Source organism: Medicago sativa, chromosome 8, assembly GCF_051527215.1.
Source record: "Medicago sativa cultivar Bolivia chromosome 8, Bolivia_mono, whole genome shotgun sequence".
NCBI lineage: Eukaryota > Viridiplantae > Streptophyta > Magnoliopsida > Fabales > Fabaceae > Medicago > Medicago sativa.
This window is the reverse complement of record NC_140756.1, coordinates 18987999-19008094: the sequence shown is the minus strand read 5'-3', so window position 1 is coordinate 19008094 and position 20096 is coordinate 18987999. Positions and strand designations below refer to the sequence as shown.

At 32.1% G+C, this 20096-nt stretch overlaps 3 protein-coding genes across 3 annotated transcripts; 1 reads left to right on the top strand and 2 right to left on the bottom strand.

Moving 5' to 3' along the window:
* Window positions 1–1921: 1921 nt before the first annotated feature.
* LOC146897557 (uncharacterized) lies at window positions 1922–2451 on the bottom strand. The gene has a single exon (XM_085737116.1). It carries the CDS (start codon window positions 2281–2283, stop codon window positions 2074–2076), a length of 210 nt encoding a protein of 69 aa, XP_085593242.1. The 5' UTR covers window positions 2284–2451; the 3' UTR covers window positions 1922–2073.
* Window positions 2452–6048: 3597 nt separating this feature from the next.
* Window positions 6049–9683, top strand: LOC146897556 (pentatricopeptide (PPR) repeat-containing protein). The gene has a single exon (XM_085738960.1). The coding sequence runs from the start codon at window positions 6267–6269 to the stop codon at window positions 9063–9065; it is 2799 nt and encodes a 932-aa protein (XP_085595086.1). The 5' UTR covers window positions 6049–6266; the 3' UTR covers window positions 9066–9683.
* A 678-nt stretch (window positions 9684–10361) lies between these two features.
* On the bottom strand, window positions 10362–12622 carry LOC146897555 (abscisic acid receptor PYL9-like). Its single transcript, XM_085738961.1, has 3 exons — window positions 12347–12622; window positions 11623–11838; window positions 10362–11128 (listed from the first exon to the last, which is right to left on the bottom strand). The coding sequence occupies exons 1-3, from the start codon at window positions 12479–12481 to the stop codon at window positions 10907–10909; spliced, it is 573 nt and encodes a 190-aa protein (XP_085595087.1). The 5' UTR covers window positions 12482–12622; the 3' UTR covers window positions 10362–10906.
* Between the last annotated feature and the right edge of the window lie 7474 nt (window positions 12623–20096).

Genomic DNA, 20096 nt, shown 5'->3' with positions numbered 1-20096 from the left:
TTGTTTTTATTTTATAAAACTTATTCCACGGTTTTAGAAGTGGCCTGTAACACTTCTTTACTCTAATTAGGCTAATGAAAATACATTTCAACACTTGCAACATGAGTATTTTTATGTGGCATCCTGTTAATACTTCTTAAATATATATATATATATATATATATATATGTGTGTATATATATATATATATATATATGGGTTATGATAGAAGACACCTTTTGTGAAGGTGTCTTTTATCAAGTTACTCTATGGGCATTTGTTAAAAGACACCAACTACTTTTTATGAAGGTGTCTTTTATCAAAGTTATAACTAAAAAAGTGAAAATCACACCTTGAGGTGTGACTTGATAAAAGACACCACACTACTTTTTATGAAGGTGTCTTGTAACATAACCCTATATATATATATGTGTATATATATATATATATATATATATATATATATATATATGTATATATATATATATGTTACAAGTAGAACACTTCTAAAAATGTAGAATAAGTGAGGAATTATTAGTCTTAAGAGAAAAATTTAGTCTGGACTTGATGGAGATTAAGGAAGTCAAATTGTTCACACAAATTATGTCAAGTAATCCAAGTGAAGCTCAAAGCAATTCGAAGGGAATGTAGTTTTAAAAAAAAAAAACGGTAGGGATTTTTTTGAGAAGAAGCTAAATTAACCTACCTAAATTAGCACTAGGGAAAGGAGAATTAAACTTGAGACCTTGAGGAGGAGCACACTCTCAAGTCTCATGCCAATACCACTATGTCAACCCAAATGGGTAAAACGGTAGGGATTTTTAAAAGTAGCTCTCTAAGAAAAGTACTTAAATTGTGTGAAGTAAGATGAGTGAAGCTTCAAGCCAATCAAGAACCCAAAGTGTGGCTGACTTTGAATTATTAGAGCATCTCCAATGCTAGAACAATGTTGATGTTCCTAGGTTAATTTTTGTGGGCCAATAATTGCCGCATAGGATTCAAGAACACTGCCTCATTTTCACTCCAACGCTTTAAGTTCTTAATTTGTTTTATATGGGTTCCGCCATGAATTTCACATATATATTTTATTTTCCTATCCTTTTTTCTCTCTCCTTGTTGTTTGTTTTTGTCTCACATAGCACCTGCAAGAACGTGTTCTCCTACAGAAACGGTTCTCCAACCTGTCTTCCATGTCATTCTCCTCCAATGCCTAGAACAAGATTTGGCGTTCTTGTGTTTTATGAACAGTCCGTAGAACCAATGTTGCTGATGCTCTTAGCTTCTTGTTTTCGTGGCAAAAAGCAACCCAAATGGACGGTTGTAGTGACCAATCGTACAACCAAATATGCTATTAGATTATTACATGAACCATCTAGATTCTTATTGAAGGTAATCTTACGTTTAATGTCAATCTTCCCTCGACTTATGACTCTCTTGAGTTTGGCGGTCTCTCTCTCTCTTTTTTTTTTTTTTTTTTGTTTATCTTTCATTTTTTGCTTCCAACATTTGTTTTCTATTTCACTTATATGCATGCACCTATGATAAAGTTCTCAGTTTTATGCAAATAAATCATCTTGCTTTCCCATATTCATGTGTGTCTGTCATCATTCAAGAACAGAATTTACATTTTGCTCTTCCTTATTCCACAAGAATTGCAATCATTTATCAGCAAATAACCAATATTCCTTGAGTACCAATCAAGGAATCCAAAGTATGGCTCCAAAGGTGTAGCCGAGTGCAGTAGGTTGGGACGTTGAACAAGTACTGAGAGAGAGGTTTAAGGTTCGATTTCTACTGCCTGCAAATTCTTCGTCACCAACAAACTAACCACTATCATCTGTCTATAAAAGAATAATCAAAAGTCTATAAAAAAAATAAAAAATAAAAAAAAAACTATTAGAAAGTTGAGGTTTGAAATTGTTAGTACATTGAATGCTATATATAATCTTTAATAAAAACTTTTATTTCATGAATTAACCTGTACATTAAGTGTTGTGGCCAAAGACTACTAGTTAATTACAATTACAAGAAGACCCAACAAAAACAAAAACAAATCCCCACAATTCAAAGTTCAAACCATAGGATATAAATAAGCTATCCCATGTACATGTGAATTCTAATAGCTAACAAGAAAATACAAACTAGAGCAAAATACAAGATGGAATGAATGAGTATGGATAATCCACTAGTTTGAAAGTTGCCAAACTCCACCATCTTGCCTTTACCAGGTATTTGGACAAGCAAACCAGGAGTCAAGAGAATGAAGAGCACCACTGACACAAAAACTGGCCCCCAATCTGACATCTTCACTCACTCTTTGTGTGTGTGTTTCTTGATCTCTTTCAATGGCTCTATGCTTTGTGGTTTTTGCAAATATATGGATGCGCATGGATAATGGAGCTAATTATAATATGAATAGGAGGGGTATAAAAAGGTAAGGTTGGTTACTTTGGAAGAAGGGACAAGAAATTGATGACTAGAAAGTGGTAAAGCTTAGATTACAGAATCAAGCAATTCTGATTCATTATTCATACTTTACAACTCATACCAACACCAATGGCCGGTGGCAACTTAGCAACTAATTAACGTCCATACCTTTTTTTTTTACTAGTAACTAACGTTTATATGTAAATCAATAAAAAAATCAATGTCCTTTTTATTTATTGTTTTTTATGGTCAAGTTTTTGTTAGGTTCAAGTGACTATGAACAATGGTGGATCCAAAAATATTTTTCAGTAGGGGCAAAAAGATAGTCTATAATATATTCATAAAAGTATATACAATTTTATAAACAAAACCACCCAAAATAATATACATATATATATATACATATATATATATATATATATATATATATATATATATATATATATGTATGTATGTATGTATGTATGTATTATGTAGGACAATATTTTCTTTTGAAAAAATGGTATATTTTTTTATTTCGGTGTGTGGTGTTAAAAAGTGAAGGAAAAAAATAGAAGGATAAGTGATAAAAATTAGTAGCAATTTATTCTATTTTAACTCTTACATAATTGTCTATGTTTTTTTTCTTAAAAACCTTTTTAATATGAGCAACAACTATTTTTTTATGGGGACAAATAAAAAAGTATAAGACATTTTAAAGCAAATTTTCCCTTGTGGGGGCTAGAGCTCCCTTATGATATAAATGAATCTATTATAACACAAATGAATAAAATGTTGGATATATAAGGTGACTCCTATATATAATGTTTTAAGATATTTTATAAGGTGTTGCATCTCTTTCTCTTTTATGCTTCTGGAGCATTGGCCTCTTGTTGTTCCCTTGCTCCCCGTATCCCTTAATAGTTTTAAACTAGAATATTTTATACTATTAAACAAACATGTCAAACGAATACACACACAAATATATCAATTAATAAAATTCTACTTGATTATTGTGTATCGGAAGTAACGGTACCGGTAATATGTTAAAATCAACAACAACGATAAATATACACCTCTTAATTTCATATACACATTCACATCATCAACATATCAAACTACATTTACCACATGGGGTGTACCCAACATTTTCTTAAAACCAAAACTCAATCCATACTTGTATAACATGCATGGAAAATCTCGCTCATTATCAAGGGTAGCTTTTCTGTGGGACTCGTGCCTTTCATGAACATTGCGTGTTATGTGATTTGTGATATGAAGAAATTGTTGCTTAATGATTGGAGTGTTAACTTGTGTCATACTCTTCATGAGGGTAATGCTTCTGCTAACCTTCTAGCTAAGTTGGGGGTTTGGAATGGTGACAACCTTTTTTCCTGCATGTGACTCCTTAAAGATGTCGTCTTTCTTACTGGTGGATGCTATGGAAGTGGTATTTTTGCACATTTAGTTTCAATTTGTTTTTGCTTTTTTTTCCCGCTTGTAACCTTGAATCAAATTATTTTATTTTACATTATTTGCATGAAATTTCTTCATTACATCATTGGTCAAGTAAAAATGTTTAGGCGCTCACATATATAAAATAAAAATTAAAAAAATAATCTCATCACATCATTTTTTTTCTTTTATTTTTTTATTTGTGTGTACAAACTTTTTTTTGAAAGATTTGTTGTAAGTGTGTACAAACTTATTGATCCGAGGTTATGATCAAATAAGCATTTCATCCAATCCCCTTCAATTTATCGCTATTGAGTTTTAAATCATATTAAATAAAAAATCAGCATTAAATATAGAGGTTACAATTTCTTTTATAATGTTATATTAAGTATGAAGTATCTGTCATCGTTTGTAGAAATTAATTTTCTTTGAAGACCCATAAAACATATGTTGGTATATCAAATGTGAGAAAGAGTTAGTCTCTTTCTTATAATTTGATAGTTTGGATGTGAGTACATGTTTGAGTTTGATCCTGGATCTCCAAACTTTCCTTCTCGTGTACATTTTATTTGAGTATGTGTTGCTCACTAAGCTAATAACAAAAAAAAAAAAAGTCTCACATTAAATGAGAAAATTGATGTTAAAAAACATTAAACTTAGGGGTCTCATATACCTTAATTCTTAAGGTTTTCAAATGAGATGGGGTGTTCTGTTTCACTTGTGTGGTTGCTCAAAGTCCAATGTGAAGAACCGCGCAAGTAAAGATATGTACGGAATAGAGATATTTGAACCGCCCAAGTAAAGAACTGTTACAAATATCAGTTTCCAGTTTTCAATCAACAACGGGTAAATCTATAGGACATACACGAACACATACTTCACAAGCAATGCATTTATCAAATTCAAAATGGATTCGACCGCGGAAACGTTCTGATGTGATTAATTTTTCATAAGGATATTGAATAGTTATAGGTAAACGATTTGCGTGAGATAAGATAATCATGAAACTTTGACCAATGTACCTTGCAGCTCGGACTGTTTGTTGACCACAATTCATGAACCCAGTTACCATAAGGAACATATCGTAAATATTTGTGAATATTTTTGTTTTATTTCTTTCTCTTATTTGAGATGATCTCTTGGGCACCCTCACGACCCAATAGTGGTTTTAGAGTCAGGTCCGATCGAACAATTGTATCAAGTGTCTTCCTAATAATGGCAGCGAGAGTCTCCCATTGAGTGTAATAATGGATGTTAAGCAACATATAAATACCTAACAATGGTGGCAAGAGCATCCCATTGAATGTAATAATGGATGTTAAGCAACATATGAATAAGGAGACACAAATAACTTAATGCCCTAAGTCCTAAGATTTTTTTGTTAAGATATGACATTCAATCTCACTTATGTAGTTGCTCAAAATTAGATATGAGAAAACAATCTTGCAATCAATTGTTTTAAGGTGCCTAGACCAATACTCCCTCCGGTCTCAAATATAGGAAAAGATTCTTTTTTTAGGTTCATTGAATAATTAATGTATTTGCTTTACAATGTAGACCAGATACATTAACTATTCAATGAACCTAAAAAAGGAATCTTTTCTTATATTTGAGACCGGAGGGAGTAACACATTGGTATATAGAGATTATTACAACCACTGTTTCGCAAATCGAGTGTTAACACTCCGAGTTTACCGAGTTTACGTGTTTAGGTATCAAAATCGTGTTAACTCTGAGGTAAACTCGGTTTCTGGTAAAATCGGAAGGTTTGACGAGTTTGACCGAGTTAACACTCGGTAAACTCGTATAAACTCGACCGAGTTTACCGAGTTTTACGAGTTTACATCTAAAAAAAATAAAATAAAAATTGACCATTTTTTCTAAAACTTGTTTTGTTGGATGGTTTTATGGATGGAATACTTATGAAACTTATGATTTTTTACATTAATTTTTATATTTTGATGCTAAGTTGAGAATAACGTTTTATTATGGTAGTTTGGTATAATTTGCCTTTGTAATCAAGTCATATTTTGCACTATTGACTTATTTACAATATTATATTAGCTTATATATGTCTTGCATATATTAAATTTTATATAATTTTAATTTTAGGTAAACTTGTACGAGTTCTCGAGTCGAGTTTACCTAGGCAAAACGAGTTGAGGTAAACTCTCGAGTTGTAAAACATTGATTACAACTAATGTACACTTAGACTGACCCAACCTCTTTAACTTCTTTTGTTCCACACTTGAATTATAAGTTACAAGATAACCTTATCCCAAAATCTCAAATCTTTGCACCTCACAACTCTAACACAATTTCTAACATCCCTAGAATTTTAGTGATGATGAAATTAGGAAATTGATAATTGGATTTACTGTTAGTATAATTCTCCTTCCCATTTCGTCACTCATTCATTCATTCCAATGACATTATGCGTCTTCTCTAAACACCAAATCTTCATGAATAACCTATCACCTTTTCATTCTCTTCACAACCCAAAAATCCAAATGCTACCTAGAAGCCTTTCACCAATTTCAATTTCATTTTCATCACCCAAAATTTATCCATTTTTTCACACTTTTGATGAGTTGAATGAGTTAAGAACTTTGAATTCTGTCATGGAATTGCATGCCCAGATTATTAAAACACCTAAAAATGATAGCTTTTCTACAATTGATGGAACCATGATGAAAAACTATTTGGAATTTGGTGATTTTGTGTCAGCAATAAAGGTATTCTTTGTGGGTTTTGCAAGAAATTATCTTTTGTGGAACTCTTTTCTAGAGGAATTTGAAAGTTTTGGAGGTGACCCATTTGAGATTTTGGTAGTTTTCAATGAACTATATAGTAAAGGAGTTGAATTTGATAGCAAAGCTTTCACCTTTGTTCTGAAAATTTGCTTGGCTTTAAGGGAATTTTTGTTTGGTTTGGAAGTTCATGCTTGTTTGATCAAGAAAGGGTTTCATGTTGATGTACACTTGAGTTGTGCATTGATCAATTTGTATGAGAAATGTTGGAGTATAGATAAAGCTAATCAAGTATTTCATGAGACTCCTTATAAAGAAGATTTTTTGTGGAATACTATAGTTATGGCAAATTTGAGGAGTGAGAGGTGGAAAAATGCATTAGAATTGTTCTGTGACATGCAGAGAGTTTCTGCTAAAGCCACTGTTGGCACCACTGTCAAGATGTTGCAAGCATGTGGAAAGTTAAAAGCTTTGAATGAAGGGAAACAGCTTCATGGGTATGCTTTAAGATTTGGACTAGTTTCAAATACTTTAGTTTGCAATTCCATTATTAGCATGTACTCTAGAAACAGTAGATTCAAACTTGCTAGAGCGGTTTTCAATTCGATGGAGGATCATAGTCGTAGCTTATCGTCTTGGAACTCGGTAATTTTTAGTTATGCTGTCGATGGCTGTTTGAATGATGCATTGGATACTATCAGCAAAGGAATGGAGTGTTCCGGAATTAAACCGGACATTATAACTTGGAATTCAATTTTGTCGGGTTATCTTCTTCGGGGATCATTTGAAATGGTTCTCACTAGTTTTCGGAGTCTGCATAGTTTAGGCTTCAAGCCAGATTCATGCTCAGTAACTAGTGCTCTACAAGCGGTTATTGAATTAGGTTTCTTTAAATTAGGGAAAGAAATTCATGGTTACATAATGAGAAGTAATCTTAACTATGATGTCTATGCTTGTACATCACTGGTGGATATGTATGTTAAGAATGATTGCTTAGAAACAGCTCAAGCAGTGCTCCATCGTGTGAAAAACAAAAACGTTTGCGCTTGGAATTCGTTGATATCAGGTTACTCCTTCAAGGGACAGTTTGGTGAAGCCGTAAAACTATTGAACCAAATGGTGGAAGAAGGGATAACACCTGATTTAGTGACATGGAACGGTTTGGTTTCTGGTTATTCAATGCAAGGTCGTATCGATGAAGCTTTGACTATCATCAATCGGATCAAGAGTTCCGGAATCACTCCTAATGTGGTGTCTTGGACTGCTTTGATATCTGGGTGTTCTCAAAACGAGAAGTATATGGACGCCCTAAAGATTTTCAGTCAAATGCAAGCTGAGAATGTAAAACCTAACTCAACCACGATTTGCAGCTTACTTTGTGCATGTGCAGGTCCATCTCTGTTGACGAAAGGTGAAGAGTTACATTGCTTTAGTATGAAACTAGGATTTGTGGATGATTTATACGTTGCAACAGCACTCATTGACATGTATAGTGAAGCAGGAAAACTAAAAGTAGCATACAATGTTTTCAACAAAATTCAAGAGAAAACACTTCCATGTTGGAATTGCATGATGATGGGATATGCCATTCATGGCCATGGAGAAGAAGTAATGATTCTTTATGACAAGATGCGTGAAAGACGTATTAGACCTGACGCGATAACGTTCACGGCTCTTCTATCTGGCTGCAAGAATTCGGGTTTAGTCGATGAAGGATGGAAGTATTTTGACAGTATGCAAGAAGATTACAATATTGTCCCAACAATTGAGCACTACTGTTGCATGGTAGAACTTCTTGGAAAATCCGGTTTTCTCGACGAAGCTTTGGATTTCATCGAAACTATGCCAATTAAGCCGGATGCTAGTATTTGGGGTGCTCTTCTTGCATCATGCAGAATTCACAAAAATATTAAGCTAGCTGAGATTGCAGCAAGGAAGCTTTTCAAGATGGAACCAAATAATTCTGCTAACTATGTTTTGATGATGAATTTGTATTCGAGTTTAAACCGATGGGATGACGTTGAGCGTCTGAAACGCTCGATGACTGTGTTGGCGATGAAAATTCCACCAGTTTGGAGCTGGACACAAGTTAATCAAAGTATTCATGTGTTCTCTACAGAAGGAAGACCACATCCAGAAGAAGGGGAAATATATTTCGAGTTATATCAATTAATTTCCGAAATTCGAAAGCTCGGTTATGCACCTGATCTCAATTGTGTATGTCAGAACATTGATGACAATGAGAAAGAGAAAATTCTTATGAGTCACACTGAGAAGTTGGCAATGGTATATGGAGTGATGAAAATGAAAGGTGGATCACCAATTAGGATTGTTAAGAACACAAGAATTTGTTGTGACTGTCATACAGTAGCGAAGTACATTTCTTTGGTTCGAAAACGCGAGATTTTACTCCGAGATGGTAGCCGTTTTCACCATTTTAAAAATGGAATGTGTGCTTGTAATGATCGTTGGTAATGAGAGATGCAGTAAAAAACTTGAAGCATTTCTTGCTTTTGTTGAGGGTGAATTCCGGTGCAACAGTAAGGTCAATACCTTGGGACGGAAGGTTAATGAGTACCAATCTTAAAAGCGATCTCTTCGCTTGTGGAATGTAATGATGCGTGCCTTAGTCTCCAGGCTCCATCTGGTGCGAGCTTCGTGCACTGAGGCACTCATTTTATTATTCTATACTGTTACATGAATGGAGGATGTGTTCGTGAAGAGAGCATAATATTATATCAAAGATTGAGTATGTTAGTTATTAGGGAGTCACGATCTTCCATTTTAGTATATTGAAATACACTTCTTAAATTGCAATCTTCACCTTAAATAGTTTACTTTTTCTGCAAGTCACAAAATCAAAAACTTGGAACAGATACGTTACTTGGGGGTCAACATCATCACCATCTACATGGTTTAGCTCCCACTGTAAAGCTTTGCACTCAATCTCCTAAAGAAGGATACCATGCAAGTTAAGTTACCAACATCTACCACTCTACAATTTGTGACTTAGATGTAGTCTTTTCCAACAGCTGATATAAAAGATTTGGTTCAGTAGAATATTAAATTCTTAGTATGCTATGTGGTTGCCGCCGTGTCTGATCTTTGTACATCATAAAACAAAAAATAGAAGATTTGGTTCGATAGGATATTAAATTCTTAGTATGCTATGTGGTTGCGCCTTGTCTGATCTTCGTACATCATAAGAAAAAAAAAATGGTGATGATGTGAACGTATTGTTTTAGAATGCTTTTTTTCTTCTGATTATTAGATCATTTTTCCACATCTTCTTTCTCATTTTCACATTAAATTGATGTCAGATATACTATATTTTATTAGCATGCACATGTAAAATAAAATACAGGCTATGATACAAATTATTCAGACACAATAAGCTGGTTGGCCAATGGTGCACATGGACACTGAAATTGAGTGCTCAGTTGAATCACCAAAACAAAATTATTCACTCATTAGCTTGGACTGCTGCTTCGTTGTGCTAATTAATGTGCAGAAATTTGAAGGATTCACATGTTAACATATTTTTCTTATGAGATGCATTATCTTCCTCATAAAAGGGAAAAAAGACAAGTTGAATTTGAAGGCACTTACAATACTTAGAAAGGAAGAACTAGTAGCAATTTTTTTTTTTTTTTTTTTTTGTGTTCTATCTAAACAAAGTCCTAAACAAGGAAAATGAGAAATAGATAACCTACACTACTTATAAGAAAAGTAACTAATTATCCCTAATTTGCTACTAAAACAAAAAACATAAAAAAGACTCCATAAATAGTCTTTTTCCCAACAAAGGTATTTACAAATAACTGTAATAACACACCTTCATCCACAAGATCCAAGAAGAATTTAACAAGAGGAAAAAAAACAACTTTCCCACTCCCAGTCCAACAAGTGCTTATGAAGCCTAGATTTTCATTTTACAAAAACTTAAGGTGAGATCCTTTTTGGTGACAGAAAAATTATAGTAAGAGAGAAAAACTCGGTGAATAAGATTATATTAATTTATTCACATAGTCTTTACATCTCCTACTAGAATTTTCCAGTGCCAAGAGGATCCCAACCCGAAATCTATATAAGAGAAACTTCACTTTTCAAAAGGGGAATACACAACTAAATAAGTTGGAGGACTTGGGGAATGTATCCATGATAAGAGGAAGAAAATAAACATCCAAAACTTTTGGGGAACACAGGAAGGAAAATTCATATTCCAACCATTCTCCACACTTGGACTTGGGATCAGAAATCAAAGGTTCATATAATTTGCATGATGAAACTCAACTTCTTTCTCCCTTTATACATTATTATGGGTTGATATTGATAGGATCGGTTCGACCCTGCACGGCCATCCTCTCCGAGACATCAGCTAAAGAACTTAGGTTGCACCTAATCAACGCCTCCACAAAGTAACAAGTTTCATCCTTCGTGTTCCCTTCAGGTACGTCCACAACGAATGATTCAATCACCATTGTACCTGGTCTTCCGTCAATAACCTCCGGATGGACTGTGATTATGGAAGAATAGTTCTGCAAATTAGATAAAAACATGATTTAGTATCCGTTCAGCTTACAACTGATGCTACTAAATACACCTATGAAGACATAAACATAAGAACATATGAACACGATGTAGTATCAACATAAGAACATAGAAAATGAATTCAGACCATTTCTATTAATAAGTAAAAAAATATGGAAAGCATAATGTAAAATAGTAGAGTAGCCAAGATTATAAGATAATCTCTCCATTCACACATTCAGTCCATTGGTGACCATTGATTTATTTTTTTGGAAAATCCAAAATACCAAACTTGAAATTTGGACCGTCTGATCTTGGTTTAACGGTTACCAATGTGCTGACCGCGTGAATTTCTAATCATAGTAATAATAAGCTCTCATGATTAGATATACCATATTATACAATTTCTTCATTTGTATAGAAAGAAAATTATCAGTTAACAATACTTGATATAGAAAAATAATTTGAATTTGGAAAAACAAAGGATTATTAATAATCATACCCTCAGTCTATGATCACCACCAACAATCCTGATACCAAGAATATGTTCCTCATCATCAAGTTGTTCCAACCTCTCAGTACTTGTTGTAGCTGGAAGACCAGATTTAACATTCACTTCTCTTACACTTCCAATACTAAGGTCCCCTTGCATAATACACCTGCTAATAAATGGTTTATATTTCTGTGGCTGATCAAATCTTCTAACTAGAGACCAAACCTGAAAGAGACAAAAAAAATAAACTAATCAGGCCAATCAACTTCTTTTAATTTTCTCTTTTAGCACAAAACTCATCAAATAGTTAAACATGTCATCACATAAAGTTTTTTTCTTCAATTTAATGAAACCAAACATCAATTAAATGTCTCACAAACAATAAAATTGGATTATAATATAGTAAAAAATTCACAAATCCTAATCCAACCTTAAAAAATGATTTCACAACCATAAACCAATCAAAACTAGCATCTTATGAGCTGAAAAATTCATTTTTTACCATGCCCTCATAAAACACAAATCTAGAATAACTATACATCTCAAAGAAATGGACCAAGACAATCAAGATCTTGAAAGAATGAAAAAAAAAAAAGTGTTTTTTTATTCAACCATGTAATTCAGACACAAAAAACTAGACAGAACACAATTTAGAACAAACAAAAAAACATTATATTATTAAAAGAAACAAAAAAAGAAACAAGAATCTTAAAAAGAAAACAAAAGTACTAACAAGATGAACTGGTGCTTTGATGTGTTTAACAAGAGCAGAGGAACACTGATTGTCCCTTAAATCATGTTTGTGATGTCTTCTTATGTACTGTGTCTCAATAACACTGTACTGTTGTTGTTCACAACCGTTGTTCATCTTCTTCTTTTTCTTGTAACTGAAACTTTCTTAGTTGTGTTTTGGATATAATAACAAAAAAAGAGAAGAAAGAACAAGTGGTGGAGAGGGATAAGCTTGAGAGAGAAAAGAAAGTAGTTGGTGTAAAAAAGTGTCAACCTTACTTGGCTTAGCTTGCAGTTCATCAAAAATTCATGAATCCACCGACAATCATTTATTTTAATTGCTTCTTTTTTGTTTTTTAATATTTAGGTCAACATCAATATTTTTCTTCATTTTATAGGGTTACATGTTTTGAATAAAAAAAAACTAATCTATCTATTCCTATATGGAACGAACTCATTGTTGTTCCAAATAGTAATACTTGTATTAGTTTTGATCTTGCGTGATCGAGATGAGCTGGTCGAGATGAAACAACTATTGTCGAGGTTGAAGTAGGGGAGTGGTACATGCGAGTTTGTAACGTTCAAGTTAATATGAGAACAAAGAGACTGAGATATAATAAATATAGAAATTGTGTACGTTGCATTTGTTGTGAAGGAAGTGTTTCATATGCACTCATACAAAGTCGTTGGGGATTGATGACGGGTCAGTTACGGACGACGCTCATCGATGTTTAACTTTGACGACCATTACTAGTCATTGAGACATTACGGATAGTGAGAATCCAAGATTGGTGGGTTCAAGTATATTTTTGGCCTTACATGGTAAGAATTTCTAAATATTAGGTCATTTTAGAACAATTTTATTTATTTATTTGAGATTTGTTATTCAAAGTTAGATTAAGAATTTAGTTGCCCTAAATTTGTGGGGGACTAATGAAAATATAAATTTAGTTAGAGTTTGTTATAGTAGATAGTTAGTTTAACTTGTTGACCGATAGTTAGTTTGTTAATTTTCTATTAGCGCTCTATATATAGGGTATTGGGAGGAGATTCTTTCATGTCACGTGAGAGTAATGTGCAATTCAAGTCATTGATCTGGTGTGTGTGTGTGTGTGTGTGTGTGTGAGAGAGAGAGAGAGAGAGAGAGAGAGAGAGAGAGAGTTTGAAATGAAAAAGGATATAAATGGATTTAAGGGTGAAAATATCTCCAATTGAGAAAACATGATAAAACAAAACTTGAGATAATCTCCTCCCTTCATGGGGCATTCTTTGGGCTCATTTAGTATTTTTATCAATCAATTTGAATTTTAAGAAATCTTGTTCTCTATCAAAACTCTTGGTTGTATTCTTTCATAATAATAAATCTTCTCATTAATGTTTCTTCTCTCGATCGAAATTAAAACATTAATTTGTCACGATGATATGAGAGTCTAGTTGATTTTACTTGACCCAAACTTTGCACTAGACCCAACCTCTTGATTATAGATCAAAGTTCTAGTTATATATTTATGAAAACTTGATTATATATTAAGTACATGATATTGGTTAACACATACACCCATGTCAACATCAAAATGGAGCATATTATGGGTGGTAACTTTATGTTATCTATTTCATGTTCGGCTTGCTCTTTCTCTTTATTAGAGCCCATTATTATTGGCTCGTTGAATATGGAAGAGACAAAAGGGATCATCATTCACAATATTGCGAAATTATTCGATTATAATATATGTTTATGTATTAAAATTTTAACAAAGATTCTCTCAAAAAAAAAAAATAGCTGAGAAAATTAATGGGCCTTTTTCCCCTTTGTTTGGTTTTAAAATGGAAAAACACAAATTAAAGCACAAGTAAAGTGTCTGAGGTTGTTTTGGGCACACAGAAGAATAAGTATTCTTCAGAATTGACTTAACCTTCAAACACTTCCAACAAAATGGCATAGAAATAGTTTTTTTTTTCCCTAGTAAAAGGTATTTCAAATAAGAACTTTGTTGAGATTAAAAAAGCTGTGTATTAGTGAGAGGTGTTCCATCTTATCTCTAACATTTTGTCTTTTTATCCATCGTACAAAGATGGGTTTGGATCATTTTTTTGCATGAAATCATCTCTCTACGTCGTTTTTCTATCATTTTATCTAAATAAATGACATTCACGTAGATTTGAGTTTCTTGGACGACGTATTTTAATTTTCTCGTCTTGATGGATGTTTGCTCTCTTTAAATTGACATATCAGTTTTGAATTTATTATAGATTAAATAATGATTTGATAATCAACGTTACAAATACAAAAGTCATAAGTAATTTTTTCTACACAAAATTTATGATCATTTCTATTTTAATGTCCAGCCTAACCCTTAAAAAACTATAAATGCTCAAGCCCTTAACTCCAAGTTGAAGGCATGCAATTAAGAATATCGCATACCAGATTTTGACGTATAACTAATTTTTGCGATTGGCGGTGTCCACTGTATATCCACTTTGTCTTTTTTGACAAAGCAATAAATACAAGAATAATTAGTTTTTTAATTTAAAAAATTACTATTTTTCAATCCAGATTTTACTTTTTTTTAGAAAGTGCTAGAACCGAAAAAGTTGTTCTAGTATTTTATTTTTTTTGGTGAAGACAATAAAAGTTGTCCTATTTTTCATGAAGCTCATAGTAATTTATATTTTCAATAATGGTTTTGTCATCCATTCAAGGTCACTATATAGTTCTAGGCCATGTTTAATTTTAGATTTATATGTGATTTAGAAAATACTATAATATTATAATATCTTAGTCTGTTTTTTTGGTATTTTATCATTCTAAATATATACTTTTCTTTGTCTGATATTAAATAACACTATATGTGTTTTTTTAACAAAAAATATTTTTATTTCAAAAAAAAAAACAAAAAATATTTTGAATATATGCTTAAGAAAAAGGTACAATTGTGTTTCAAAGGCATATCCGCAGCATCTTTATTCACGAAACATTTGTGGATGAGACGTGACCCCATGCATCCAAATCGAATACTAGCCTTTCAATGTTCAACTAAAAAGACAAACCTCTATGGATCAATCTTTATTTAGAAAACACACTTTAGGCTCTTTCATTGGTTATTTTTAAACAAATGAAGTGAAGTGGAGTATAATATAATAGAATGAAGTGAAGTGGAGGGTTGTTAAACAAATTTTTCATTCGCATGTTTGGATGTTTTAAGACAAAATTGAACAAAGTTTTCAATCTATTATTTGAAAAGTGTTGGAAAAATCCGACATAGGGAAATTAAAGAAACTTAGTTACAACACAAAAACGTAATGTTGAAACTTTAAAGTGAAGAAAAATCATGATCGTTGTTTAATGACAATCAGATAATAACACTCTGAAAATTGTTACAACATATATACTATCTTCGATCACCATACGACACCCAGTACAACAAACTCTCCAAAGCAAATACATAACTACATCTCACAGCATTCAAAGACAACAATATAAGAGAAAAGAAAAAAAATCAAATATAAGCTTAAAATGTTATGCATCTTATAACGAAAAAATTAAACAGAGCATATATCCTTCAAGAAACAACTTTGTGGCCTACAAGACTTGCCAAACAAAAAAAGTAAACAAACGAAGGAGCCACCTTACTTGTCTTGCACTTCAAGATACAAAACTGTTTGTCTTGCACTACCTCTTCCAATACAATTTTAAGTAATATGAGACTTCTTCAACATGTATATTAACCAACACAAACGAACTCCACTTTGATAGAAAAGGATAAATCTACTTTCATTGTCCTCATTGGCAATCATAGTTCAAAAAACTAGCATACTCCACCATAAAGAGTATAATCACTTGAAGATAAATCACTTCAAGAATTTTCACATTGTTTTCATCGACAATCATAGTTCAAAAGTACTATCATACTCCATCATAAGGAATATATTTCACTCGAAGTTAAACCGCTACAAGAATTTTACATGTAAAAAATCGTGGGGAAAACTTATGGTGCTTATGTGGGCCGAAAGTTCTTCATTGATATGAAAATTCTACAAGGAAAAATTGATTTTTCCATCAATTTTCTCTAGCTCATACTTCACAACGGAACTTATGATTGCAACACTTTCATAATACAACCTTTCTTTTTTGATGTGGAAGATCAAATAATGTTGTTGTCCACAGAGCATACTAAGAACTCTTATTATTGGACCAAGCCAAGAACTCTAATACCAATCGTTGGGAAAAATTGAGATATAGAAAATAAAGGAACACAATCACAACACAGAGCATAACACGGAAACTCCAAATCTGAGAAAACCCACAGTTATTGTCTAATGACAATCAGATAATATCATACATGAAAATTGTTACAGCACAAACTAGCATCAACCGCCCCACACCCCAAGTACACTCACACTCTCTAAAGCAAATACCTAACTAAATCTTAGAACACTAAAAAACATGAGAGAGAGAGAGAGAGAGAGAGAGAGAGAGAGAGAGAGAGAGAGAGAGAGAGAGAGAGAGAGAGAGAGAGAGAGTTTCTTGTAACGAAAAAATAGAGCATACATATAGGCATTGATCTTCTTGTCTTGCACTTCAACAAACAACTTTGTGAACTACAAGATTTGTCAAAAAAAAAGATAAAGAAGTGAAGAAACTACCGTGAAGTGCAACTTGCTCTCAGCTAAAAACATAAAGGAGTAAGTTTGCAAATCTAATCCCATTTTTTTCACCACAAAACCATTTAAAATTTGTAAAGTCTACTTCTAACTAAAGGTTAATTTTGTAAATTTGTTTTTAACTTGGTTTAATTTTTATATCATACTATATGGATTTATCAAGCTAACAACTAATTCGGTACTTCCTTCAAAACAAAACAAAAATTAATTCCGTACTATATTTAAAATTTAAAATAAAAAATAAAAAACTTTTTTTTTGGCATCATAAAGAAAAGAAAAGTGTCTAGAAGTCTTAACTCAACTGGAAAATGCCAAAATTGCAAGGCTGGACGTCATGATCTGGGTTCGAACCCAGGACCTCACAGTTGTGTGAGTTTAATTTCAGTGGTTTACCACTTTATCTAAAACATAAAAAAAAAAAAAAATTGAAATCAAACGTTGTGAATTTTTGTTTTACGCAAATCCCTTGATCGACGACAGCAACATAATGTGAGGCTTCAGTGGGTTGAAGAACAAAATTTCACTTGAAAAATATTTTTGAAAAGAATATTGTTGTGAGACTATTCAAGCCATAATGTACGATTAAAAAGAATAAAATACTCAAAATACAAGCCATAACGACAGCAACGTTACGTTGTGAAAAAACGTTGTTCATGGAATCATTATTCATTAGTGTGCATAATAAAAATATAATTCTTCTTAATCTTGCTATTTGTTTAATTTCCCATACCTTATTAGATGCTGACCAATTGTGCACCATGTGCATATCTTTAACTTATGTACATGGTATCATTCTCATTAGTTAACAGTCACGTGGAGCTGCCCTAATATTCTTCCTTTTTTGACACAAACCAAAATTCTTTGCAGTTAGGTTAGTGACTTAGGTCCAGTATTGTATGCTCACTCACTAATTCCTAGGGTTTCAATGTCAGATGAAATATTTTGAATCATATCTTTTTTCATTCTATTGATTTCTCGTCTTCTCTACGAATTTGAAATTATAAAATTTAAAAAGCATAAAATATCTTTCAAAACAAGTATGAAAAAAACAAAAAACATTTTATATTTGTCTGAGTGGAATAATGGATTAAGATATTTGAGACACTCTCAATGTTCCAATCCTATTCTGTATTTCCTACCTCTAAAAAAGAGCATTTATTAGGGTTCCATAATGTTAAAAAGTTATAAAGTTTATAGCATTTGAGGCAATATTTTAATATAATCTTTTTTTTTTTACAAGTATTTTAATATAATCTAGTCACTAAAGATAGGCATAAATGGTGGGTCCAAAACCTAATTTGAACAAGAAAAAGGACGGCTAAGAATTCTCATGCTGCTTCCATTTAGAGATTACAAAGAAGTTTGGCAAAATTACACAATTAGTTTCTTAACTTTATTTTAGGTAACACTTTCGTTCTTTATCTTTTTTTGTCATGATTTAATCCTTTATGTTATAAAATAACAACATAGTTATCCTTTTTTATGAAAAAAATAATCAAAAACTCTAAAAAAAAAATTCATCAAACTCATAGACAAACGCAAATCTTCATCATACGAGCCTAGAAAATAAGATTTCTTAGAAAAAAAAATCTCATAAAAAATGATAAGATATTGTCATTTTATAACATAAAGGACTAAATCGTGACAAAAAAAAGATAAAGACGAAAGTGTTACCTAAAATAAAGTTAAGGGACTAATTGTGTAATTTTACCAAGAACTTATCTTTTGCAATAGCCAATCGATTCAAAGGCAAATTATTGATTGTACGATATCAAAGATTATTGGATTAGATTAGTGGTGGATCTAAAATATCTTCTTCATGGAACAAAATAAATAGTTATTGTTATGAAATTAATCAAAATTAGAGTAATACAGAGTACAAAGTGTGTGATAGTATTATCTTCAAATGTGTATTTCTACTACAAATCTACAATGATAGTTTTATTTAGGCTTTTATCTATCGGACACAAGAAAATAAGTGTATAATCAAAATAGTACCCACTCATTAATGAATATTCAATTTTAAAAATATTCATAACACTCTCTCTTGCATGTTCATCGAAAATATGTCTCGTTAAAGTCTTACTAAAAAAACTCAACGGCAAAAATCTAATGAAAAAAAAAGAGCTAGCACAATATCATTTTGTGATTGACTAGTTAAGAACTTTACCAAGAAAACTCAATATAACAAAACGATGGTAAAGAAAAAAGAAGTGCAAAATATACTTATTTCTCCCCTCCATGTAGGCTATAATCTTAAAAAAAATCAAATAAAATGAATGAGCATATATAACTATATTAAAAATGCATACCGATAGGACTCATTTATATATAAAACTAACTTCAAATCATACTCAAAATATACACTTTTGTTAATACCAGCAAGAGTACGCAAATGATGAGAAAAGGCAGCAGTGCATCCAAACTTATGCATGTGAGTATAAGAAAATTCGAATTTCAATCAAACTACCTTTAGGATTAATATCAAAGATTTTCCTTGGTAAATAAGGTTAGTTATTTGTTTTTTGTGGATGAAAGAGGGATTTCACTATGTTATGTCTCGATGCAATGTGTGAACTATATACTATAATCATGTAGCACTTGGGTGACATAATATTTGGTGACATTGTGACATTGATCAATCTCAATATCACAGGTGTATAATATATATGTGAGTGAGAGTGAAGGGCATCACGAATGGCCTTCCCCTAGTTGAATTTGTCCATGTTTGGAGAAGTTGAAAATGTTGAAAAAAAATTGGGTTTAAACACATATCAACGTCCTTGCAGCTACCGGCTATACTTACATGATAAATAATATATTTAATTTTTAATGTGAACTAACACAAACTACATTTTGCTATAGACCTATTAGAGATAAAAGGACAAGAAGGATGGCATGGAAAGACCAATAATTTGTTCAACGAAGTTAAATAGGGGACCAATGTAGGAAAAAAGTGTCCGTTAAGAAATCGAATCCTTATCCTAACTGCAAAAAATATTGTTGGACCATACGTATGTTGTTCAAATAGCTACATAAAGTTGATATTTTACAACACGTAACGATAAATAGTCATGTCAATATAAGTT